This window comes from Miscanthus floridulus, chromosome 2 (assembly GCF_019320115.1).
Source record: "Miscanthus floridulus cultivar M001 chromosome 2, ASM1932011v1, whole genome shotgun sequence".
NCBI classification, from domain to species: domain Eukaryota; kingdom Viridiplantae; phylum Streptophyta; class Magnoliopsida; order Poales; family Poaceae; genus Miscanthus; species Miscanthus floridulus.
In genome coordinates, this window is record NC_089581.1 from 139,565,249 (window position 1) to 139,591,353 (window position 26,105).

The following is a 26,105-nucleotide window of genomic DNA, read 5'->3' on the forward strand; positions in this document are numbered from 1 at the left end:
GTCATAACTTGCGTTCGTCGCAAATCCGGCATGAGAAAGACGTAGGAGGAAGAAGATAGCTAGGGGCAGTGGCGGAGCCAGAAGTTTTTCGAAGCCCGGGCGATCCTCATCACGCAAGAATATTTACATAGCAAATTATAACATTTTTCTTTGATATATAGGAATTTTTCTTTTAAAAGGCTTGTTCGTTGGTCGGTTCTGGGCTGGTTTGGGCTGGCTGGTGCTGATTTGTTGTGAAAGAAAAATACTGTTGACTGGTTGAATAAGCCTGCCAACAAGCGAACCGGGTGAAAGTTTGCCGAGGAACCTGACCGGCCCGGGCGGTGGTTCCGCCACTGGCTAGGGAGAGAACATGAGGAAGATAGCTGGGGCGCGAGCTTTAGGAAGCTAGCGTCGCCTGAGGCCAAGGAAGCAGAGGAAGGTGATGAGGTTGGATGGTGAAGCTTCATCCAGTTTGTGTCCTGCGGCCGCGCACCCGACATAGGGGGAAACGCACCTGCACTGCAGGAGACGACGACGGACTGACGGAGCGGCGGACCGCGCACGTGAGCTCATTCACGCACGCTCGCCGCGGCCCGCGGCGCTCCCGCCCGTCCACAGAACACGCGGCGCACGGCACATGTCAACACCTTTCAACGCCGGGCGCCACCCGTCCCCCGTTGTCGTCATCAACCCCCGTCACGATCATACCAACCTGGCTGCCTCCCCCCACCCCGGGCATTCCCTCAACCGTCGCACCTCACTCCCAGACTGACTCACCGACTCATGGGTCCAACCTCAACTATGCCCCACCGGTCATGAAACGTGTTTCCGCTATGGCGGTAGCTGCGGGAGCCGCTCCAGGATTTAACTCGCTGTAGTACCCAAGCACTCGCTCGTTGCCGCCGCGCTTCGGCGGTCGCGCGCTGCTCCTCGCTCTGTCTTTTCTCCCGCTCGCGAACACTCACCCACGCATCCACTCCACTCCACGTCTCCAGTCTCCACCCCTATCCCCGTTGGAGGAGCGCGCGGATCCCCCCAAAGCCACAAGCGGAGGAAACCCTAACCACTCGTTGGTTCTAGCCCGCAATGGCCGCGCCGGGGGTAGCACTAGCACGGTGAGCGTTTCCGCTGGGTGATGGGCAAAGCGGCGGGGTACCCGCCGGACTCGGCTGGAGGAGGCGGCGCGGAGGGCTCGCGGGAGGAAGCGCCTGGGGAGGAGGCGCGCGGGCGCCGCCGGTGGTGGCGCTGCGCGGCCGCGGTGCTGCTCGGCGCCGCCGTGGTGCTGTCGGCGCTGTTCTGGCTGCTTGGCTACGGGTTCTACTTCTAGTGGAATGCAGCTCGCTACCGTTGTCTTCTGTTTGTACTCGCGATTCGGGGGACTAGTTTTCCCCGTGCTCTGCTCTCGTCTGTTGAGGTTGCAGTAGGATGGAGCCGTTGCGTGCTGTGATGTGGTGCGGAATGCTGGTCCATTCCTGTGGCCGGCCAGGCATGTAGCATGCCCAATTGGGAGTTTCCACTGTGCGCGTTGGGGGATCAACTGAGCTTTTAACGCTGAGCTCTATGGTTTGCATTTTTGTCCAGAATTGGATCGTGTCCATCATATTCGTATTAGTCACATAGGTAGTAGAATTTGACACGCCTTGATCTTAATTTGAGTGAATTGTTGATTTGTTGTTGCGTTAGGGGATATTGCATGCGGACTTTTGCAGGATTCATGTTTCAACATGTTGACCTAGCCACCTAGGAGCTCTGTTGGCGACAGTGGTAGCTGATATGGGTTGCATTCTTTTATTGAGATGTGTGGTGCATTTGAATATTAGAGATATAGAGCACTTTTTGATTGTTGTGTTAGTTGTGGAATCAATGCCTGAGTGTCTTCCACCAAAATTACGATTGGCCTACTGCGAATTGTTAGTTGATCTACTGTCCTGAGTCCTGCCATGCAGTTGGTGCTGATTGACATTTGAATGGGACCAATTTCTAACTTTGTATACTATCAAGTTGATGCTCAGCTAATGGAGGTTGGAAGCTGTTTAGATAATGGGAATTTTTTGGTTTTATAGCGCCCAGAGAATCTGACTTTCGGAAAACAGCACAAAATTGTTTGGGGACACTTTAAAAGCACCAAAACATAGCAATCTTCGTTTTTAGCACTCCATCACATTTTTTTCATCCATTGCTGTTATCTTTGACCAAAATACTTACACTTCGTATACCTGCTCTGTGTCAGTTTTGTCTCTGACCGCAAAACTGGGTTCTCCCATGTCACCGACATGTCCGCTCTTGCCTGTGCATGAGCCTTCTTGGCACTGACTGCTGTCCTAGTCATCTGTGGTGCTGTGGAGCTTAAGCTGGTTGCAGAAGAACTTGCTAAGTGCAGGAGACGCTTGTCCCCCCCCCCCCCCCCCCCCCCCCCCCCCCCCCCCCCCCCCTCTGCCTGCCTGCTTGAAGTAGTCCAGCATGAGTGTGCTTTGAGCTAGATGTCCTGGAATGGTACATGTATGATTGCCACAGATCACAGGATGGAGCTTCATAGGGTCACATCATGTCTGTGTGCACGTGCATTGAGGTCTTGTGCTTGTGGGCGTTGGCAAGGGAGTTGGAGAGGCCTGGACTGCACAGCAGTGAGGATGATCTGCGGCTGCCATTTACCACATGATTGTCATGCTCCAGAGCATCCAGGAGAGACCATCGTAGCAGCGCAGCATGACCACAACACTTGGTAGTTTGCGGATCCCAGCCTGCAGAGTAGATAGTGGCGCTGAGGATGTGCTAGCGCAAGTGGAGGACCTTGGATTGGGTGTCTCATGTGCAGAGCACAGAAGAAGGAATTTAAGGGCAAAGCTGGTATTTGCAACTTAGTTTTGATGAACAAAAATGAAAAACGGGGAGAAGAGTAACAGAAGGTGACCGTTTTCTGTGCTATTAAAGTTATGGGAACATATTTGCAAAAACAAAAAGTACGGGAACTTTTTGGTGCTCCAAAAGTCAGGTTCTTTGGGTGCTATACAACCAATTTTTCCTAAAAAACTGCAGACATGCGTACAGCGAGGTGCTTGAGCTGCCTGTTGTGGCGTTCCCATCCCGGGTTTGATCCTGACAGCCTGCATATTAAAACAAAAGGTCCCTCGCTGTGCAAACTGCTTTCAGCTGCTGGGTGCTGGCGCAGGGAGTGCCACCTGGGGGCAGCCTTCGTGATCTTTTCTAGACCCAGCTGTGGTTTAGGCTCTTCTTGTGTCAACAACGTGGCTATTTGCCCAGAAACATGTGTCAGAATTGACAGCCTCTAGTTATATGTTGCAAGATTTGGTAGCTACATTGACAGAATGTCATCCAGGTAATTTTTGTCATGGACATTGGTGTACAAAAGGTGTAGATGTAACCTGACCAGTTCAAAGTCCACTTGTCCAAACACAATATATGTTGCATCTGGCAATCACAGTGCATGATAATATTTAAATTTCTGAAGTTCACTCTACATCACCGGTTCACCATGAGTACCACAAAGATGGCAAGAGCAGGATTCATCCTAGATGCTGGCGGCTGACGCTGAGGGGGGGGGGGGGGGGGGGGGGGGGTTGTGCTCTTGCCCTGTATTTAGTTCTCATTTTTTTTAATGGAAAACATGTTAGGCTTGTTTGGATGATCTAATATGTGCTCGCATAATTATTCTGTTTTACTTACAGCTGATGTGGTTGCAAGCTTCAGGCTGCAAAGAATGATTTCTGAGCTTTGTGGAAATAAATCACACCTTGAGTATGATATTTGAAGAGATTGGCATCAACAATTCTGTGGTATGTTCTACTTCACTTGTCCATAGCGATTGTCTTTGAGTTGGTGTAATTATTGGCTCCTCCTGTTACTCTAGGTATCTGTACTTTCATTGGAGCCAACTGGGGAATCAAACTGGACTACTGTGACTTTTGGACTCTGGCCCTATCCTACTAATTTCACCTTATCACCAACAGAGTTAAGCATACTGAGGTCATCTTTGGTGTCCTTGGTTATACAGCAGTCTATTCTCCATTTGACACCATCTCTGTTTGGGAATTCTTATTCTTTTGAGATCTTGAGGTTTCCTGGTGGCATAACGATTATACCTCCACAAACTGCTTTTGTTCCTCAGAAGCCTGATGGCTTATTTAATTTCTCGTTGAACTTTCCCATTGATGTGGTACTAGACAAACTGAGCGAATTGAAGGCCCAGATGAAATCTGGATTATTTCTTAACGAACATGAGGTTTGTGCTGCTCAAGTTCCAGTTCATTTGTTTAAAGCATTACTGAAGAATCAGTTCCCATCTCATGACTGGAGAATTTTTTTTAAAATTATTTCAGTTGGTCAATCCAAATCGGTTTTATTTGTTAATGACCATTTTGACCCATAAACTAGCTGTGCTGCTGAAATATGTGGTGCATTATAGAGCCAAAAATGAATACAAGTCTGCATGGCCATAACAGTTTAGCAAATCATAAACTAATGTAAACTTTAACATGTTAGGTGTAAATATCTGGATTTGTGCACCCAAACAAAAAACAAAATAGCTCATGGATGTGATTTTAGTTATTTACTATTTGCCACTAAAGCATTCAAGTCTTCTGTCCTGAGTGAACGAAAGAAGTTTCTTTATCATCATTGTTTCTCTGTTGTCACCAGTAACATTTCTGTGCTTGCTGATTGATGCAAGAAGCTTTAGGGGGTGTTTGGTTCGAGCTACTAAACTTTAGTAGCTACTAAACGGTTTAGTCACTTTTAATAACTCCAGAGTTACTAGAGATGACTAAAGCCCTTTTAGTAGCTTTTAGTCAGAGTGTTTGGTTGAAAAGTTACTAAAGTGACTAAAAGCTACTAAATTTAGTAGCTACTAGGAGAACCAAACAGACCCTACACTTGGTGAAGTTTCTTGTCTATTGATTGATCTTGCTAGTTAACAGAATTTTTTTTATCTCCACTAATCCTGCATTGTGTTTACCTTCTACGAGTTGAAAGCCCACTCAATCCCTAATCTTTACATGCCATGGTTACTGCTTTTGAAAATTATTTTGTCCAAACTTATTTTTATCTTTGCGCTTTATCACAAATGCTTCTTTTATCGTTGAGTAACTCTTTCCTTTCTGAAATGCAGATCCTATATGTTACACTGACAAATCTGTATGGTTCAACAGTTGCGCCTCCTACTGTTGTTCAAGCGTCTGTTCTCCTTGCTGTTGGGGCAGATAACAAACCACCATCCTTGCAAAGACTAAAACAGTTAGCCCAAACATTAAGAAATTCTTCTTCTAGAAACTTGGGTCTGAACCACACTGTGTTTGGTCGAGTTAAGCAGATTAGTCTGTCCTCCTACCTTCAACATTCACTGAACAACTCAGGTAATGCTCACTCTCCAAGTCCAGCTCCTCAACCTAATAACCAATCTCCCTCAGTCCATCAGGATCACAATTCCGACCATGGCCACCACCATCATCACCACATCCACCATCGCCATCATCACCACCATGACCATAGTCATCAGAGTTTCCAGCATTTGTCCCCCGCCCCTGCTCCTCTTCAGAGCACTACTTTTCCTAGTTGTGATTCTACCTGTAAACGCAAGAAAGAACATAGCACTCCTAAGCACCATTCATCTCCCTTCAGGGGTCCTCGCCCTATTGTGCCAGCAGCTTCTCCAAATAGTTATGAAGCTTCAGGCCCATATGTACATCCACCATCATTTCAACAACAACAACAACAACAAAGCCTTTAAGTCCCAAACAAGTTGGGGTGGGCTAGAGTTGAAACCCAACAGAAGCAATCAAGGTTTAGGCACGTGAATAGCTGTCTTCCAAGCACTCCTATCTAAGGCTAAGTCTTTGGGTATATTTCATCCTTTCAAGTCTCCTTTTATTGCCTCTACCCAAGTCAACTTCGGTCTTCCTCTGCCTCTCTTCACGTTACTATCCTGACTTAGGATTCCACTACGCACCGGTGCATCTGGAGGTCTCCGTTGCACATGTCCAAACCATCTCAACCGGTGTTGGACAAGCTTTTCTTCAATTGACGCTACCCCTAATCTCTCACGTATATCATCGTTCCGAACTCGATCCCTTCTTGTATGACCGCAAATCCAACGCAACATACGCATTTCCGCGACACTTAGCTGTTGAATATGTCGTCTTTTCGTAGGCCAACATTCTGCACCATACAACGTAGCAGGTCTAATCGTCGTCCTATAAAACTTGCCTTTTAGCTTCTGTGGTACCCTTTTGTCACATAGGACACCAGACGCTTGCCGCCACTTCATCCACCCTGCTTTGATTCTATGGCTAACATCTTCATCAATATCCCCGTCCCTCTGTAGCATTGATCCTAAATATCGAAAGGTATCCTTCCTAGGCACTACTTGACCTTCCAAACTAACATCTTCCTCCTCCCGAGTAGTAGTGCCGAAGTCACATCTCATATACTCAGTTTTAGTTCTACTAAGTCTAAAACCTTTGGACTCCAAAGTCTCCCGCCATAACTCCAGTTTCTGATTCACTCCTGTCCGGCTTTCATCAACTAGCACTACATCGTCCGCGAAAAGCATACACCAAGGGATGTCTCCTTGTATGTCCCTTGTGACCTCATCCATCACTAAAGCAAACAAATAAGGGCTCAAAGCTGACCCTTGATGTAGTCCTATCCTAATCGGGAAGTCATCCGTATCTCCATCACTTGTTCGAACTCTAGTCACAACATTGCTGTACATGTCCTTAATGAGCCCGACGTACTTCGTTGGGACTTTATGTTTGTCCAACGCCCACCACATAACATTCCTTGGTATTTTATCATAAGCCTTCTCCAAGTCAATAAAAACCATGTGTAGGTCCTTCTTCTTCTCCCTATACCGCTCCATAACTTGTCTTATTAAGAAAATGGCTTCCATGGTTGACCTTCCGAGCATGAAACCAAATTGGTTCATAGAGACCCGCGTTATTGCTCTCAAGCGATGCTCGATAACTCTCTCCCATAGCTTCATAGTATGGCTCATCAACTTAATTCCTCGGTAATTTGTACAACTTTGAATATCCCCTTTATTCTTGTAGATCGGTACCAATATACTTCTCCACTCATCAGGCATCTTGTTCGATCAAAAAATATGGTTGAACAGCTTGGTTAACCATACTACAGCTATGTCCCCGAGGCATCTCCACACCTCGATTGGGATACCATCTGGTCCCATCGCCTTACCTCCTTTCATCCTTTTCAACGCCTCTCTGACCTCAGATTCTTGGATTCTCCGCACAAAGCGTCTATTGGTGTCATCAAAAGAGTCATCCAACTGAAAGGTTGTGTCCATATTCTCACCATTGAACAATTTGTCAAAATACTCTTGCCATCGATGTCGGATCTCATCCTCCTTTACCAAGAGATGCTCCCTTTCATCCTTAATGCACTTAACTTGGTTGAAGTCCCGTGTCTTTCTCTCACGAACCCTAGCCATCCTATAAATGTCCTTCTCTCCTTCCTTCGTACTCAAATGTTGGTAAAGATCCTCGTACGCTCTACCCTTTGCCACACTTACAGCTCGCTTTGCAGTCTTCTTTGCCACCTTATACTTCTCTATGTTGTCCACACTCCTGTCATGGTACAAGCGTCTATAGCATTCTTTCTTCTCCTTAATAGCCCTTTGGACTTCCTCGTTCCACCACCAAGTATCTTTAGCCTCACGTCCCCTTCCTTTGGTTACTCCACACACCTCTGAGGCTACCTTCCGAATGTTGGTTGCCATCTTGTCCCACATATTGTTTATGTCGTCTTCTTCCTTTCAAGAGCCCCCTTTGATAACCCTTTCCCTAAATACCTCTGACGTCTTCCCTTTCAGTTTCCACCACTTTGTTCTTTCAATCTTAGCTTGTTTATTCCTACGGGCACGCATCTGAAAACGAAAATCTGCCACCAAAAGCTTATGTTGAGAAACAACACACTCCCCTGGTATCACCTTGCAATCCAAGCATGCTCGTTTGTCCTTTCTTCTTGCGAGGACAAAGTCAATCTGACTACAGTGTTGTCCGCTACTGAAGGTCACTAGATGAGATTCTCTCTTTCTAAAGAAAGTGTTGGCTATCATCAGGTCAAAAGCTACCGCGAAGTCTAGAGCTTTCTCCCCCTCCTGATTCCTACTACCATACCCAAAACCTCCATGAACTGTCTCGAAACCTGCGCTTGTAGTACCTACATGCCCATTAAGATCTCCTCCTATAAAAAGCTTCTCACTACTAGGTATAGCTCTAACCAGGCCATCTAAGTCTTCCCAGAATTGTCTCTTAGTACTCTCGTCGAGGCCTACTTGGGGGGCATACGCACTAATTATGTTCAAGACCATATCACCAACGACAAGCTTGACTAAGATAATCCTATCTCCTTGCCTTCTCACTCCCACCACACCATTCTTGAGGCTCTTATCAATCAAAACTCCTACTCCATTTCTATTCGCGACTGTCCCTGTATACCAAAGCTTGAAACCTGTATTGTCCACCTCCTTCGCCTTCTGACCCTTCCATTTAGTCTCTTGAACGCATAATATATTTACACGCCTCCTAGTCGCGGTATCAACTAATTCTCTTAACTTACCTGTAAGTGACCCTACATTCCAACTACCTAAACGGATCCTAGTTGGTTCGACTAGCTTCCTTACCCTTCGCACCCGTCGACTCTGATGTGAAGACCCTTGCTCATTTTTCACTACACCCGGGCGCCGATGTAGCGCGCCACTAAGAAAGTGACGACCCGATCCTTGGTTACTACATCCACCATCATTTCATCCAAAGATTCCATCCGCTCCACTCCCTGATGTTGTTTTTCATGCAATGCCACCCAGTATGAGAACCCCCAAGCCTCCCAACAAGTTTTCATCGATATCACCTGCAGCATCTATCTGTGAGTTATTCTTACTGATAACGTCTCTTATACTGCATATCTATTTGAAACAAATTTGTGTCTGGATGCATTTTTTTTCTGTAAGTTCTAAGAAGCATTTTTTGGATCATTATAAAAATACTGATACTGACTGAAATAATTTATATGTACTCCAGTGAACCAAGTATTTGCTGTGTACCAAATCAGTTTCTTGTGTTGATTAAGCTTGATGCTGTGCAGTGTCAAATGTTGGTGTGTTGACAAAATCATATTTTGAAATTTATATGCCAAATTGCCTATGTTTTGTGACACTCGACTTTAGAATTTGTTCTACAAGCTTTAGATTTTAACAATACAGTTTGATGGTTATATGTGCCTTTAATATTAAAACATATTTGTCAGTTGTTCTTTTGAACTTTTAATTATTTATCTGGAATCATAAAATTTGAAAAAACAAATCCCTATAGTATAGGTAATGCATGTAGCATGACAGCTGACCCAGAACAGTGTACTGGTCGTGGTCGTGCTCGAGCAGTTATCTTTAGTTATCAGCACAATTGTACTTACTGATAAACTGGTATAGAAAAATTAAAGAAAAATTGCACTTATGTGGAGTTTCATTGAAATGGACACTTATATTTGTGTTATTTTTTAAATGGGATCGTGGGAAATGTGAGGTCCTGATAACTTGATGAGAAACTATAAACAGAGTATGTCTTGCAAATATTTGTGTACCTCTGTAACCTTAATGGAACCTTAGGGGATAATTAAGGATCGATGACAGTAACTAAGAGCTATTTTTGAGTCTGAAGTCTGTTAATTTGTGAATTATTATGTTTAGACCGTAGAACTTAAGAACTAACTTCTACTTGAATATTGATCATATAGATTTTTTTTTCTCGAACAATCATATATAAATGATTGAGTGCTATGCTATTAGATAACCTTGGGCTATAAGCTTGCGTGAATGTCTTTCCCCCATGACAGTGCACGGAATCGCTAACTAGTAGCTAAATTTTGGGGTTCCCTCCCTTTCCCTCCCTCCTATAGTAACTAAAAGGACATATGAAAGTGAAGTATGGGGACTTTGTTCTGTGCTTTCCCTGACAGAGCCAAAAGAAAAGGGACAGTTGCAACATCTTTGCTACTTGGGACAAGAAGATTTTATTCTCTTTTGTAATAACTGAAGGTACATATGAAAGTGAAGTGTTGGGACTTTGTTGTGTGCTTTCCTGACAGGGATCAGAAAAAAAATAACAGTTGCAATCTGTATCTTTGAATTTGTTTCCTTCAGTTGATATTATCTGGCACTTCTTTCTTATGCAAAACTTATCCTTTTGGTAGTTGTTGTCTAACACATCTACAATAACATGGTGCAGCGTTTGCCTCCAGGTTATCTTCCCATTGGTGGGTGGTCATAGCATCATTTCTATACTGGCCCATGTTGTAGTGATGACATATTTCTCACCCAGGTGGTGAAGTTCTTGCGTCAGCTTGGATCACCATTTTCAAATGATCCTCAGCATAAAAAATGTTAGATGGTTGTCTTTGGTGATGCATTAATGGATGTAAATATATGTATAATGCAGCAGGGGGGGTGTTTGTGGTCAAAGCCGTAATGTGGCGGGCCCTTTTGTCCTGCATCCCTTATGTTGCTTCGTACAATCATGCGCAGATCAATTTCAGATATTCTGTTTTTGTTGAGAATTATTGTGCAGGATTGAGGCCTTCAATATTTAGAATACAAAGGGTCTTATGTTATTGATTGATGATCCAGTTTTTGCTGTGTCATGAGTTGTAAAATTGTATATATGAGTTTGAGAGGGGATGGCCTTTTTTCTTTTCTTTTTCTTTTTGGTTGAAAATCAAGTAGCAATGTTGTCAACGCTTATGTTTAATGAATAAGGCACATCTATAACGCATGAAGCGTTAGATGTTCCAGGAGCAAAACCTAAACATGTGCATACCATTATCAAGGAAAACATGTCATCAGCTTCACCTCGCTAATTTTGCACTCCTGAATTTGTGGCATAAGGCATATGGTCATCATAGCATGTTTGTACTTTGAATGGTATCTTTCATTTTTATGATTTTTTTTCTTTTATAAAAGGCGCTTTTGTACCTTGTCACCCCCTTAAGTGTGAGTGAGTGTGTGAGTCTTTGTTTTTGTTGGCTTGTTTTCTTTCTTTTTTTGGGTGTGTGTGTGTGGGGGGGGGGGGGGGGGGGTGTCTTTACCTTTTTTCTTCTTCTTAATATAAAGATACACTCCTGCATGTTCAAGAAAAAAAAAACTATGTTTTTCCTGTAGGTCTATTATCCTTGTCATGATTCTATTCTCACTGTAATGGTAACAGTGATTGATGTGACTAAAGTTTGTATCTATCGCTATATATGCTTCTCCATGTGAAAAGGTTGTCTATCAGTGTTAGAATGTGAAGATTTGCTGAAACCTGATAGCCTTCGGACAGAAGACTGATGGACTGCTTTAATCACGGTAATAATAAGTTTGTATCCAAATTGTATGTGCCTAAAAGTTAGTGACCTCTGTGTCTCTTTGAATCTATTGTTGCACTGCAGGCGGTATTGGGTGTGTTTTGCTAGAAGATATTCCCCAGTAGTACGCATCATTGGTGAACTGGATTGATGCTGCATCATCCATCCCATCGATGGCGATGTGATACAGCATCTCTTTCCCTTTCAGGTTCATAACTTTATATGACATTGGCTAAGTGCTTTTAGACGGAGTCATCAAGTTGGCTCAAATGTAGTACAGCAAGCCCTCCTTTCTTTGGACTCCAAATGTGGTGGGCAATCGGTTGAAATTTACCCAGAATGTGTTTTATAGGCTTGCTTGTGACAACTTGAGTAGTTTCTTTTTTAGATCATAGTACAGACACCCTAGAAAACCGATGACTTGAAACCGGTCGGTTAGGTTCCATCACAAAAACTAACCAACCGATCTATGCTTAGGTCCTGTTTGGCCGGGCTCCGATGGCTCCGGCTCCGGTCTGTCGGCTGCTGGGCACAAAAACTAACCAACCGATCTATGCTTAGGTCCTGTTTGGCCGGGCTCCGATGGCTCCGGCTCCGGTCTGTCGGCTGCTGGGCGGCCGACACTTAGTTACTGTTCATCGTATCCGTTTTTCTCTCCCCTCCTTTCCTTTCTCACTGACACCACCGGAGCCGGAGAAGCTCGTTTTTCTGACTCCGCGGCTTCAGCTCCTATAGACACCTGTCGGCTGCTGGACGGCCGACACCCAGGCCCCGGCTACAGTGCAGGAGGCGGAGCCCCGTGGGAGCCCGGCCAAACGGGACCTTAGTCCATGCCAACTTTAGTACCTGACCCTATTATTTGGCAAAGTCATCCAAGCAACTGTCAGTGACATTGTTGCAGGTAATGGGCTGAGGGGGGCCATTCCCAGGAACGAACGAGGAAGGCGGCGGATGGAAAATGCAGATAACCTATCTAGGGGCGATGAGGGCGAGCTGACAGCTGAGTGGTAAGCCACCATTATAGAAAACCATCACAAAAATGAAAAAAGATTCGAATAACAAGACCAATGAAGTTTCCTAACATAACAACAAATATAGAAACGTGAATGTGAATCAGCCATGTCGGCTCCGCCGAAATAGCTCCAGGTACGGAATTTTTATAAACTACATGATCATTTTCATGGTTGTTTAAAGAATATATATGACTTCATCTATCCTGTCAGCATGATATAATAACAACTTGGGGTTTGGCTCGCGGTAGTCTTGTGCGATGCTCATTTGTTGGTGGGGGCACTGCTCCTCCTTTGACTGACCTTGCTGCTGGATCGGATCACAGATTCTCTAGTTGCCAGTTCATATCATCCAAGCTGTTAGGGGGATGTGGTGAATTGGACGGTGTTTCCAGCCGAAAGCGACGCAACTAACCCCTCCCGGGCCGGTGACCGACATGAGCAGGCAGTGGTCAGGAGCTGGTGCATCAGCAGGCAGGAGCTGGTGCATGAACATCGCTAAAAGCGTTTTGATTGGGTCCCTTCTCCTAGCTATGAGAGGAAAGCAACTCCTTAATTCCTTTTCAAGGGCACAAGCAACCCGGGAGTCAGGACAATGCCTTGCTTTATTTAGGTTGTCCTACTACTGAACACTGGTTAACAAAGTCTTTACCCAAATGCTCAAACAACAACACTCAAAATACAAGACACATTCGTTCTTTAGTAACACTACAGGTAAATGGTTCAATGCATATTCAGCATCTTCTCCAACAACAGGACCTAAAAGAGAATCCTTTCTGTAAATGGGTTTCTAGGAGAGAGGATACCCATATATTTATATTTAGGTTGTGCCTGTCAGGCAACCAAAAATAAGTCTTCCATATAAGTATTCTGTTGAAGACTAATTTTAGGTCTCTCACTACCCATTTTGTGTTTAGGTTCATGTATGTATTTCTTGTTGAAGACAGTCTTAGTCTAGCCTACCAGTAGGTGCTTTTTTTCCCCCTCTCTCCGTTGTACACTAAACTCTAGAAACAGTCGATACACAGTGCAGGGCATCTTCTCTTCAAATTGACTGACGGCAAAGTTCCCACTGTGATGACAACATTAGTCATTAGCCTGTTCGCTGATTAGTTTCTGAACTGATAAGCTCGATTGGTGTTGGTTTGTTGTGAAAAAAAAAATACTGTACCATAGCTGATAAGCTCTAACTGAAACCAACGAGCGAACATGCTGATTGTTCACACATTTTGTTTGTACCACTAACACAGACAGAAAAATAACCCAAACAAAACCAAGAAAAGAAGAAGCGGATCAACATTGCCAAGATTGCACACACGCTCTTATTACATTTTCTGATGAATGAATCAATGAGACGTGTTGTTGCGGTTGAACGCACGGAGCATCAACAATCTACCAGTAGGTTCGTTCCCTTCCTACGCAGACGCAGCTGTTTGGCTGGCCATCTTTCTTTCATGATCGCATTTTACACGAACTTGTAAGTTGTAACGCTGTCCAAAGCACAGACAAATCCTTGTCGCATCAATCAAATAAACAAAACTACTACTACTAGTACTACTAATCAAGAAACATGAACGCGCACATGCATGGCATGGCCATTGATCGATCGGTCGATCTGCACGTCCTGCAGGGTTCAGGGGTAGCCCGACGCCAGGCACGCCTCCCAGAACTTGCGGTCCTCCTCCTGCCGCCTCGCCGCCGCCACCGTGGGGTCCTCGTCGTCGCGCTCGCCGCCGGCGCGTAACTGGCCGCCCTCGGTTGCTCTGCTCCCGTTCGCCCACAGGGAGCGGCGGCGACCGCCGCCGCCGCTCTCCTGGCTCCACCAGGCGACACCACCGCTCCCGCTCCCGCTCTCCTCCTCGTCGTCCTCCTGTCCGCCGCCGGCACCACCGGCACCGTCGACGCAGCTACCGCAGCCGTCGTCCTCCTCGCCGCTGTCGTCGTCGACCAGCACCAGCTCCAGCTGGTCCAGCCGCGACGACGACGGGCAGCACGACTCCGCCACCCTCTCCTTATTCCTGCCGTGGGCGACGGCCACGGCGGCGTGGCTCCTCTTGCACGGTAGCTGCGGCCGCGCCGCCGGCGCCTGCGACGGCGCTGCTGGTAGCGGCGGAACCAGCGGCGACGGCGGTGGCGGATGCCGGCGTGGGGCTACGCGTGGCTGCACGGCGGCCATCGATCGATCGACCAGGCTTCAGAGAAAGAATTCTGAACGGAGTAGGGGGAGAAAAAGAAGATTTTTAGCTCGTTTTGGTGTTGGTTTGGGCGCCTTGATGAGTTTCAAGAGCGTGCGAATATTTATATATTTACGGGCGGGCCAGAGGAGGCGATCAAGATTCAAAGAAGTGTTGGGCGAGGGAGGACGCGAGTGAGCTGCCGTCGACAGATGGGAATGGCGACGTGTTGGGACAGACGAGTGCAGATGATGTCATTTTGCCGGATCTGATGAACATTTTTAAAGCAGCAAGCAATCCATTTGCTTTTATATACCAGCAAACACGCAATCCATCTCCGTTCGGGTTTGTTTGACTTAGTCATAGTTTTTTTAGCTAACAAATCAATAGTACTTTTCTCTTACACTAAATCAGCTAGCAGTACTTTTAGCCATGGCTTATCAGCCAAACAAGCTCAAACAAACCGAACGCATATCCATGCACTGTAGCTTCTTAGCTTTTCTTCTTTCTTTTTTTTTGAGTTCAAGGGCATACGTCCCGGGCCTTTCAATTAAAATAAAGACCCAGAGTCATTACAGCACAGGAGTTTTAATCATCGCCGAGATTGTCCACCAGGACTTAGTACAATACCCAAAAGTGCTTAGCTTAGCTTTTTCCTATGGGCCGTGAAGTAGTAGTGTGTGTTCGTAATTATCAGCATGTTCGGTTGGCTGGTTTATATCGTTGCTGGTTCATGAAGAAGTATTGTTGGTTGGTTTGTGTGAGAAAAAAATACTGTTCTGGCTAAAAATTTACGATAGTTTACGACAAGCCACAGCCAAATAAACAGGCCGTATAAAATCCGATTGAGAACAAAACTAAAAACATGTCAGTATCTAAATTTTGGCTTATCGTAGAAGTTCGGCCAACCAAAAGTGGTGTCGAATTTGTGGCTCTTTTTGGCATAGAAAATGAACTCTAACATGGCTATTTTTTGTCTTGTTTGCTTCGCTGAAAAGGTAGGCTGAAAAATACGGTTGACTGATTTGTTGTGAGAGAAAAGGGTTGATAAGTTCAAGCGAACATGACAGATAAAAAAAACACTTGCTAACTTTAAGGCATCCTTTGGAATACAAGAATTTTACATAAAATTTTACAGAAATTTCAGTTCATTTTTATAGAAAAAACACATGAAACAGAAAAATTTCTTCAAATCCAAAAGGGGCCTAAACATGTTGAATTGTGGCAGGCCATGACAGTATGACACGATCTGATCAATCAACCAAACGTCGTCCTAATTTCGCCAGCGTTTGTTTTGCCGCCGCAGGGGGTTGATGCTCTGCTGCTTTTGCTGGTACTAATGGAGTGTCCGGCAGTTTGGTGGCCATTAAAGGATGCGCAATAACAGAGGATGAGGGTTAAAAGTTGCGAGAATTCTTTATTTGGCACCTAAACAAATCACTCTTCCGTATTTGGCACTGAAAATTTTGAACTTCCTTATTTAGCATCAACTTGAAAATTTCTTTTGTGTATGGCACTTCCGTCCATTTGAGGCCTCCCTCCGTTAGTTGACTAGGAAGACCATGTCAGCTTTTCATTAGATGTACCAAAATGCCCATGTTTATTTTGGCCACGCGTAGGTCCTCAGTCGTGCGTGCATCCATCTCCCCCTATTCTCCCGTCGCTCCTCTTCCCCTTCTGAAAACCAGAGACACAAACCCTAAACCCTAGAGAGAATGGAGGTCGGAGGAGATGAGGATGGGGAAAAGGAGGCGCTGGCCGCCGGTGCCCAGGAACTCACGGGGTGGGTCCCCCAGCTCGAGACGCGGCGCGGGTCCGGCGGGGAACGCGGCGGCGGGGCGGGCTCGCCGGCCGGCGCTGGCCCCATCTCGCGACGCGTGGTGCGCGGGGGGCGGCCTCGCCGAGTGGCATTGGCTGCAGCTCGCGGCGCGGCGGGGCGGCCTCGCCCGACGGGGCAGGGTGCAGGCCACGCGCGCGGCAGACGCGCACGGGGCGAGCTCGACCACTGGAGCACCGGCCAGACCGTGCGGCGGACTAGGCATGGCGGCCTCCCCAAGCAGCAATCCCAGTGGCACAACGGCCGACTTGTCCAACGGCGCGGGAGGCGGCCGCTGTCACCACCACGCGGCTTGCGATGCCGGAGCCCATCGTGGAGAAGGCTCCACTGCCACCGAAGAGTGAGTACCGTGGCTCTTCCTTTCATCGATTTCGTACATTTTGGGATGGAAGCGCGAATTGTTGTTCTTTGGATTGTGATTGTATGGTATTTGCAGAACTATTGCTGTTAGATTGTTAGAACAAAATTGCATAATGTTATTCTAGCTATTTCTTAAGTTTACTTAACAAATCGATCTTTGTTTAAGAATGGGACATATGTGTTCATAATCTTGTGTCAGGTTTAGGATGTCCATCTGAACACCTCATTGAGATAATCCTTTTGTCAGCCTATTCAATGTCTCTGTATGCTTGCTTTGGTGTTTTGATTTCTGGATCTAAATAACCATGTGAAATATGCTGAAATTTGCTTGGTGATAATGTTACCATTGGTGCTGAAACAGCACCCATATTTTGAGTATTTGGAGCATTTTAAAAATGTAAACCGCTGAAATTACCATGGGATTTCATTGAACTGAGGCCATCATGATTTTGATTTTCAAAGTGGCCTTAGTATGCAGAACATGGTTTGAGTTCGCGATTGTTCAGTTAACACTAAAGTTGGCAGACATTCAACTGTGTTTGTGCTTTTAATAATTTATCTTTGGAGAATGCATCTTGATTTACTGAAGCTAATATAGTTTGAAGTTTAAGATAATCTATTATAATCTTAGTTTTTTTATTCAATAGTATGTTCTTCCTGAGTCTGTTAACCAGACTAAGGTAGTCCTTCCTGTGATGGTAATATGTTAATTAATTATTTCGAGAAAGGTGGAAAAGTAACAGTGAAAACCTTTTGTTAGCTTGTACACTGAATTTGTGGGTACTAGTTAGCTTAGTTCCTCTAGAGCCATCTGATCCTCCAGTATGTCCTTATGTTGTTTGGACACACAGAATTGATACAGATACAAGTTACTTGCTCAAAATTCACCTTCTTGGCAATCCAAAGAAAAGTAGAAAGGATGTGAGATGTTTTTCCTTGGAGAAGGTTGTGGATGCTGATTTCACAAATTATATGGACCTTGTTGAATCCATTGTTCAACAGTATCCTCCGGGGTACTTGGAAGTTCCACATGTGCAATACTATGATGCTGAGTTAAAAACTTTTCTAGAAGTAACGTCAGACCAAGAACTGATGGTAATGTTCAGTAAACATAAGGAAAAGGTCATCGAGATATTTATTGCTTATTGTGGTCCATCTGAACCTTACAAGCCTATCACTGAATGGCAATTTGAAGCAGAAGCACAACATAAGGACGACATAAAACAAGAGTTGGATACCTATCTCATGAATCCATTACCAAACAATGAGCATGTTGGTGTGGATGAGGAGGGTATGTACTTAAAGAAAGACCGTGTGGTAGCTGTCCCTTCTGATAAAGGGAAGGAGAAGACCTCTGTTTCATTAATGTCAGTGTTGTGCTACTGAGAAGAAAACTTCTATAGTATCCTCAACTAGTACTTTCAGTTAGTGGCCAAATTGCTACTGAGAAGAAACTTTCTACAGTATGAGATAATTTTGTAATGCCAGTGTTGCAACTTGCAAGTGACAACAAAATATCCTTGATTTCTAAGGAACGTTTTGGTGCCATGGAGCTCTACCCATGCACCAAAGATGGTTGTCTGTTTGGCCTTAAGTGGATGAGATAAAACATTGAAAATCGATGGCAAATAGTAAGGGAGAAGGCTTTACAGAGGACTAATTTGTCGTTCTTGCATTTTCCCCCCACAGAATATACAGAGAGAGAATCACCCTTCTATGCTCAATATCTCTGCTAGATGTTTTACTTTACAACATATATCGGCCACTGATAACAAGCACACTGTTTGTTACACCTTCCAGCAATACGTGCATTTTCACCAATGATTATTGCAAGAGCTAGAATTGTTGGTACCACTATCCTATGAACAACTGTGGGTTCATCTTGCAAACTATTTTGAGTCTGAATGGACTGCTTTCTTCTGGTAGTACCAATATCAGCAATATCCTCTTCTGAGTGGGCATGTTTGGATGCTACCCTAGAGTAGTTGCCTGGATATTTCACCTGCTTGTGTGCTGCCTGTTATTGAGTAGAAAATTATCTGGTCAGGCAGACTAGCATTGTTTGGTTGGCGGAAGTGCTTCCTGTGATGTGAATGGCTTGATTAGTCCTAGGCAATAAGCCTGGCAGTAGGCAACATACACGGGCAACTTCGAACCAGGCAAAAACTTTAGGGTTTGAACTAAATGACTCTCAGGCAGTACACAGGCAGCGAATGTCACCAGGCATTTTGGGCCAGGTCTTCATCCAAACATGCCTAAATGCTTCTGCTCCACTAGACAACTAAAAATTCTGGAGAAAAAAAATGCTCCAAGTTCTTTCGAAGTCTTGTTTGGAATCAGCTACTAACCAAGTAACTGAATGTCTCTCCTGAATGTCACCTCTGTGCCCGTTGATGTCTTTGTTCTGTAGTATGAATTTGCCAATCTTGTCTCGTACTTCTGAATATTATTTTAGTACTTATTCTGTAGTCAACGAAGAGCAAGGATGTCATCCTAGTTTGAATGTACATGTGCAGGTCAAGAAGCAGCTCCAATGAACTGGAGCCAATTTTCACCGAGTTTCAATCTCCAACAAAGGAGAAGGCTAAAAGGACCAAGAAACAGTTTGCTTCAAACCTGAAAAAATTGACAGCCCTGCAATAGGCACAAGAAACAAAACAGCTAAGCTTGATAGTCCTGCAAATAGCACAAGAAGCAAGAGAAGGTTGACCTTGTGATTCTCTATGTAGATGTGCTTAGCAATATGTAAGACATATGCTCTATGAACTATAATGTAAACTTAGACCCCATATGTATGAATCTTTATGTGTTTATATTTATGAACCTGGTAATGTATGCATATTTATGAATCTGGACATGTGAAATGTAATGTGATTCTCTATGTAGATATGCTGACAATGTGGTCAGATTTGTGAAGCTTGTGCATCAAGTATATTTGTCATATTTGTGCTTTCCTTATTTGACATTATGTCTATTTATTCTTTACCTATCTGGCACTATATGTTGCTGGTTTATAGAAGGGCATATATGTTATTTTAGGTGGCACTTGACACCGTTACTGCATCAAATGGACGAAAATGTCATATACGGAAGGAATTTTTAAATTGATGCTAGATAAGGAAGTTCAAAATTTCTAGTGCCAAATACGGAAGAGTGATTTGTTTCGATGCCAAATAAAGAATTCTCCCTTAAAAGTTTAGGCAAACGATAGTTTCCTTTTAGAGAAGTAGAGATTCATGTGAAATTTCTTTTTAACGGAGCCAACCATATTAGATCGGTCTTCGTGGAAGTTTTATTATATTTTCATCTGTATTTAATAGATTATTATAAATAATTTTGATGATATTATAATATTTTTATGAAGAGAGAAAATGTGAGTTTTATGGGAACAAAACTCTCTTGCTCAGTTTCCAACTCTAAATAAGTGAAATAAAAGAATAAAACAATACATTAAGAATAATGCTTTCACCCATATTTTTTTGAGAATTATTTTATTGCATTCTATATAATTTTTTAAAACAATGTTATAAACTCTCGACTAAAAATGGCCAAATAAGCCTTGTACAATAGTTCCCTTCTGGCATACACGGTTCTGCTCTGCCTCCTCCGCTAGGTTAGTCCTTTTTTTCACTGAGTCGTGACTTTGATCAAACTCATAGACAAATGTGCCAAAATCTATATCACTAAATTTGTTATTAATTCCACGATGAAATATGTTATAATTGTGCATTTATTTGCTATATGCATGTTAATATATTTTTTTTATAAATAAATTAGATTAAAGTTGTAAAATTCGATTTAGAAGAAAACTAAACTCAAGGCACACAAATATAAGTATTTTTAGAATAGATGCAATTACTACCTCACTTTCAGAAACAACGGTGTAAATTCTAGGTTTGATGTAAGTCCAAACTATCTTTAACTTTGAATATGCCTATAAAAATACTATTAATATTTATGAATTTAAATAGGTATATTTTTCATATATTTCATAAGGTAATGATACTTATTTAGTATGATGACTACTAGTATCTTTTTATATAAATTTGTTCAAACCTAAGATACTTTGACTTAATAATATTCTAGAACTAGAAGCATACCCCGTGCGTTGCTGTGGAAATTACGGATCAGTGGATTGCGTGGTATGATAACGTAGACAACAAAATACTTATGTATCTTGCTGACGTGGACAGTTGCATGTGCTAGTGGATTTTAATTGTACATGATAGTGCATTACCTAGTTGAACAGTTTGCATGTTGAGATAAATAGTTAGTGGGTTTTTGCTTAGTGGATTTTAATTGTATGTGATAGTGCATTGTCTAGTTTGATATCTTGCATGTTGAGATAAATAGCTAGTGGGGTTTTGTTTTATAAGAGTATAAATCGGGAGACAGAAGGAGTAACATCTACCTTTTTTATGCGAATTGAGCGTAGCTCAGCTGGTTGGATTTCTTATGGTGGAACCTACCCACCCGGGTTTAAGTCCCCGACTTGATAAGGATGCTCATATTTTACTGGATTTATTCTAGGATTTAACGGCGCTATTCTTTCAATGGTAGGCGATGTGCCCCTCGACAGCGACGCGTCTGTGGTGAGTTTGTCAATCTCAAGATTTGCCAGTCCAATCCAGTTCTTCGGAGGTGCTCATAAAGGTAGGATGTGCGTACGTGTATTCATAGGAGTGAGTGTGCGCTCGTGTATATGTAACTGTGTTAAAAAAAACATCTAACCACAATGGTAGTGGCTAATTAGATTACATTTATGACGATGAAAGGGGAGGGATGTATTATGCCAAAAATGCTTATAGATAAATTTTAAATGTTGAAATTATTTACATAATTGACAAAGGGAGTAAATTTGAGTTATTAGAATCAGAAGAGTTAAGCAGCTAGCTTAAAAAAGGATTTATCCTTACCAACTCCTCTGGTCGGACTCATTCCAAATTATCAACTGCATTTCACAAGACAGAGAAAGAAGAAGAAAATAGATTTTTCTCATTTCAAATTATAAGATGTTTTGATTTTTTTAGATATATTATTTTTATTATGTATTTAGATATACACTATATCTATATATATATAGTAAAACAATGTATCTAGAAAATTTAAAACATGAACGGACAGAGATACGGTATACGAATATGCGCTACTACGTCCACCGTTATAGGCTCTGATTGCAGGGGCGAAGCGTTAAAAGCTCTCGGTGCAGCCGCACCCCCAGAAAAACGAAATTAAATTGTTAGCACCATATTTTGGCCCTTTACGCGCCCCCCTTAGCCCAACATACTGCACCCCCCACAGCTCAGACAACACAGACAAAAGTTCAACTGAGATTGGCAACTAATGTTCAAGGAACTACTCACAAGCCACAAGTCTGCAACCCCGTTCTTCGGCGTCGCTCTGCCTACCCCATCGGGTGCCGGCTGATTGTTACTCCCTCCGTCCACGAAAGAATGTAATTCTTATTTTTCGATAAGTCAAATAGTTTGAATTTTGACTAAATTTATATAAAAAAATACTAACATTTATGATAAAGAATAAGTATCATTGAATTCATTATAGGATATATTTTCATAATAAATTTATTTGAAGACATAAACATTAATACTATTTGTTATAAACTTGGTTAAACTTAAACCAGTTTGATCGGCATGAATCCCATAGGTTCATTTTTTCTCGGACTGAGGGAGTAGCTTTTAACTGCGTGGTGAATTGCTTTGTTGGTTTGCTCCATAGCTTAACCCCTTTGTGCTCAGTTGCGGTAGGATCGTTTGCCTTTGCAATAAGTGATTCAACACTTCACGACAATGAAAGTATGGAGATTAGATGATCTAGAAGATTGAAGGTAGAGTACTGTATAACTGATTCTATTTCCATTGAATAATTATTAAAAAAAATAAAATTAAGTTATTTGTTCACATTTTTAGGCCGTTGAATTAACAAATAGGTGTTAAGTACTCCCTCTATTCCAAATTAAAAATATTTTGTTTTTTCCTGGATAAGCAGCTTTTACTATACATTTAGATATACACTATGTCTAGAATATAGATACATTGTATCTAGAAAAAGCCAAAATGTCTTATAATTTTGAATGGATGGAGTAAATATTTGAAGTAAATGTGTATTTTGTATATTTTAACTCACTTTTGTTAGCGTTATACCAAGTTAGCAACCAATATTATCAATGGGCTTCTTCATTTTGATAGATGTTTTCATCATTTCTTTATCTCGCACCTCCCTCTACTTCACTTTAGCTTCGCCCTCTGTCTGGTTGGGTCTCACAGGCGGGACCGGATCAGACACGTTACCCGAATGGGCGAGCACTAACACAAATCGATGGATGCACGTGGTATTAGCCATTAGGTGGCACTTGGCATCGTTATTAGGTGGATAAGCAAGCAAAGCAGCTAAGCAGGCATTACGTACGGCGCAGACGAAACAGCACGGCTGATGCTGACGGCCACGCCGTGGCAGCAGTGGCCGATCCGGGGGCGCCTCCTTCTAGAAGCGCGCCAGCGTTTGCATTTTGCACGAGGGCTGGTTTCTAGAAGGAGACCAAACTAAGGGACTTCGGACTTCTGTAATGGCATATAGGGGGAACTAAGATGATAAACCGATGGCAATAAAGGAAGTCTGTAGTTTTCATCAATAGCATAGAAGGAAGAAATATAGATTTCAATGGTGTTTAATTAAGAAATTTTCTCTTTGTGTATATTCTCCCTCTGATCTAAAAATAAACGTACATCTAGTGTTTTGAAGAGACAATCAGTATCAAATTTGGCGAAATATATATAAAAATACTAATATTTTTGTTACTCAATAAATGCTGTTAGATTAACCATGTCACATATTTTTGTAATAAATCTATTTAGATATACAAATATTGATACTATTTTGTTTTATAAATCTAGTTAAACTTGAAATGAGTTGACTCCTTGAAATTGAGATGTGCATTTATTTTAGGACGAGGTGAATATATATTATTTGCACACGTGCTACACCACCAGTGCGCCCGTGCCAACCTTGGTGTACTCTAAGTCCATTTTCTAATGGGAGGTTAGAGTATCTAGCGGCTCTCCGGTACGACTACCCAATAAGATGTTAATGGGGTTGGCCTAATACTCCATTTTTTAAACATTGGAAAACATGTTGCATCAAATCTCCCATGCCCGGCCAAAGGGTCTATAGTCTAGCAGTTACAAGAGCCACAGTAGCATCTTAGGTCCGGGGTTCAACTCCCCATGGGAGCGAATATTCCACGATTTAATGTCGTTGCGCTTTCAGTGGTAGGCGACGTTCTCGTCGTCAGCAAGACGCATGTGGTGGTTTCATCAATCTCGAGGATTTGTCAGCCTAGTCTTCGAAGATGCTCATACGGGTAGGGTTTACGTGCATGCGTTCATAGGGGTGAGTGTGTGTGCGTTGTATGGTGTAATCGCAAAAAACAATAGCCTTCTAATAGCAGCCCATCATGCTTGCCAACTCATCCTCGTGTTCATTCGAACTTTCCTGTTAGTCCCAGCACTATGGTCCATGCATCATACATCGTCAGATCACGAAGGATGGCTCGCATCTCATGTTCGAACAAAACCCTACCATAGTTCCACAGTTGTCACCGCGGTCACCCCTCTCAATCACTTGTTCTCTTCTGCTCCACTACGTGCTCACCGGTGATGAAAACCCCAAGACATCGCGACCTCGTGCATGCTCGCCGACTTTGTTATCCCAGCTCGCTAGCTCAAGTATTTGGGCAGCGATTCAAAGGTGGTCGTGCCCCCAGAACTCCAATGCATAGGGCAAGATCCAGGTGGCTAGTGGCTTCCTATGACAAGCAAGCCAACCGTGGCTCACCGACGAGCGGAGCTACGTACTCGTTCAAAATATCTCCCAAAATAAATGCACCTCTAGATACGAGACAATCTAACTCTAGTTATTTTTCTTTTCTACTTTCTCTCTTCTCAATGTGTAATGATTACATCTTTATAGAGGTATATGTAATTTCTCATTATCATTGATCTCTTCACCGGTATACACTTCGTTTAGGGACAGACGGAGTAGCCGTGAGCCTGGAGGCAGCATTGAACGAGGCACTCGAAAAAATCACCTCGGTGGTAGTTAGAGTGCAAGCAAGTTATTGAGCAAGTTGCATCTTCCCCTCTGTTTTAAGGGCAGTTGGGACAAAATATTAGTTATCTCCATTAAAAGGAAATGGAAAAGGAGATATGTAGCCTCTGCTCAGCTGTCTTTTTTCTATGGTGGCTGCAGTTGTTGCTGCATGTTTTTCTCTTTCAAGCACTGTAGGTATTGAGAACTTACCTCTGGCTGCCGCTGCAAGAAGTGCAGCTGATGAGCCCCGCTGTAGCAAGAAAATTAGCTCAACTCTCCAGTAGTTTCTTTGGAAATGGGTAGCTGGAGCCTGGAGATGCTCCGGTGGTGCAAACGGATCAGATGCGTGCGTGCTCTAATTGGCCGAGCCTCGAGCCCTCGACTCGTGGACTCTGGCGATTCGTGTGACGGTGAGCAAGCAACAGCGCGCGCGGAAAAAACAGTGACAGTGGAGTGCAGGTACGGTGACACTGACGGGCCGGCAGCCCGGCACGCGGACGCGGTGCCCCTGCCTCCGGCTAAATCCACGTGAAAACGAGAGTCGATTTATTATAAGAGAAAAATATTATTTATTTATTAAAAAAATACGACTTATAAACCAGAGACGTTCCTTATGCCTCGTGCCATCTAGATGGACAGCAGAGGGGACGACGGACGCCTGCTGCTGCTGGGCGTTTTGGATTCCTCACGTGTCGTGTCGGTGCTGCGCTGTCCTGCTTCCTGGTTCATTGCGGCTGCCGTATCCGTTGTGATTTTCACGGCCGACCGAGATTTGTCGGATCTGGTATGGCTCTCTGCGTGTGCGTTGTCTGGTACGACGCGGGAGAACAGTGGATGCCGGAAGCGTATGCGTTGCTACAATGGAGCGACAGCGAGGTTGGAGGTCCACCCAACTCGACTAACCCGATGTGTCGGTGCGTCGGATCAGGCTTGGATCATAATCCATGATCCGATCTAATAACCAGGGGAAAAAAATCAACCCAAAATAGAAAGATCCGTAGAAAATCTGAGCCAGTCCGTTGGATTGAACTCACACCAGATATTTTACTTAGTATTTTCTTTTGGCCGATCTAAACGTATTCTGAACCGGCATTTTGATCAGACACAGGTGACTCAACCCCTAACGTTGACATGAGTTACAATGCTGAAAGGAGCATAGTGTTGTATATAACCCCCATTCCTCCTCAGCAAACAGGGCATTTGGTCTAGTGGTATGATTCTCGCTTTGGGTGCGAGAGGTCCCGAGTTCGATTCTCGGAATGCCCC

At 43.6% G+C, this 26,105-nt stretch overlaps 1 protein-coding gene, 1 non-coding gene and 1 pseudogene across 2 annotated transcripts; 2 read left to right on the forward strand and 1 right to left on the reverse strand.

The window, feature by feature from the left end:
* The first annotated feature begins 901 nt into the window (after positions 1-901).
* LOC136537158 (uncharacterized) lies at positions 902-10,924 on the forward strand (annotated as a pseudogene).
* A 2,731-nt stretch (positions 10,925-13,655) lies between these two features.
* On the reverse strand, positions 13,656-14,757 carry LOC136539864 (uncharacterized). The gene has a single exon (XM_066531858.1). The coding sequence runs from the start codon at positions 14,536-14,538 to the stop codon at positions 13,996-13,998; it is 543 nt and encodes a 180-aa protein (XP_066387955.1). The 5' UTR covers positions 14,539-14,757; the 3' UTR covers positions 13,656-13,995.
* Positions 14,758-26,033: 11,276 nt separating this feature from the next.
* Positions 26,034-26,105, forward strand: TRNAP-UGG (transfer RNA proline (anticodon UGG)). Its single transcript has one exon. It is a non-coding gene; the product is annotated as a tRNA-Pro (tRNA).

Coding starts and splice junctions, on each gene's coding strand:
- LOC136539864 (XM_066531858.1), bottom strand. CDS start 14,538: ATGGCCGCCGTGCAGCCACGCGTAGCCCCACGCCGGCATCCGCCACCG.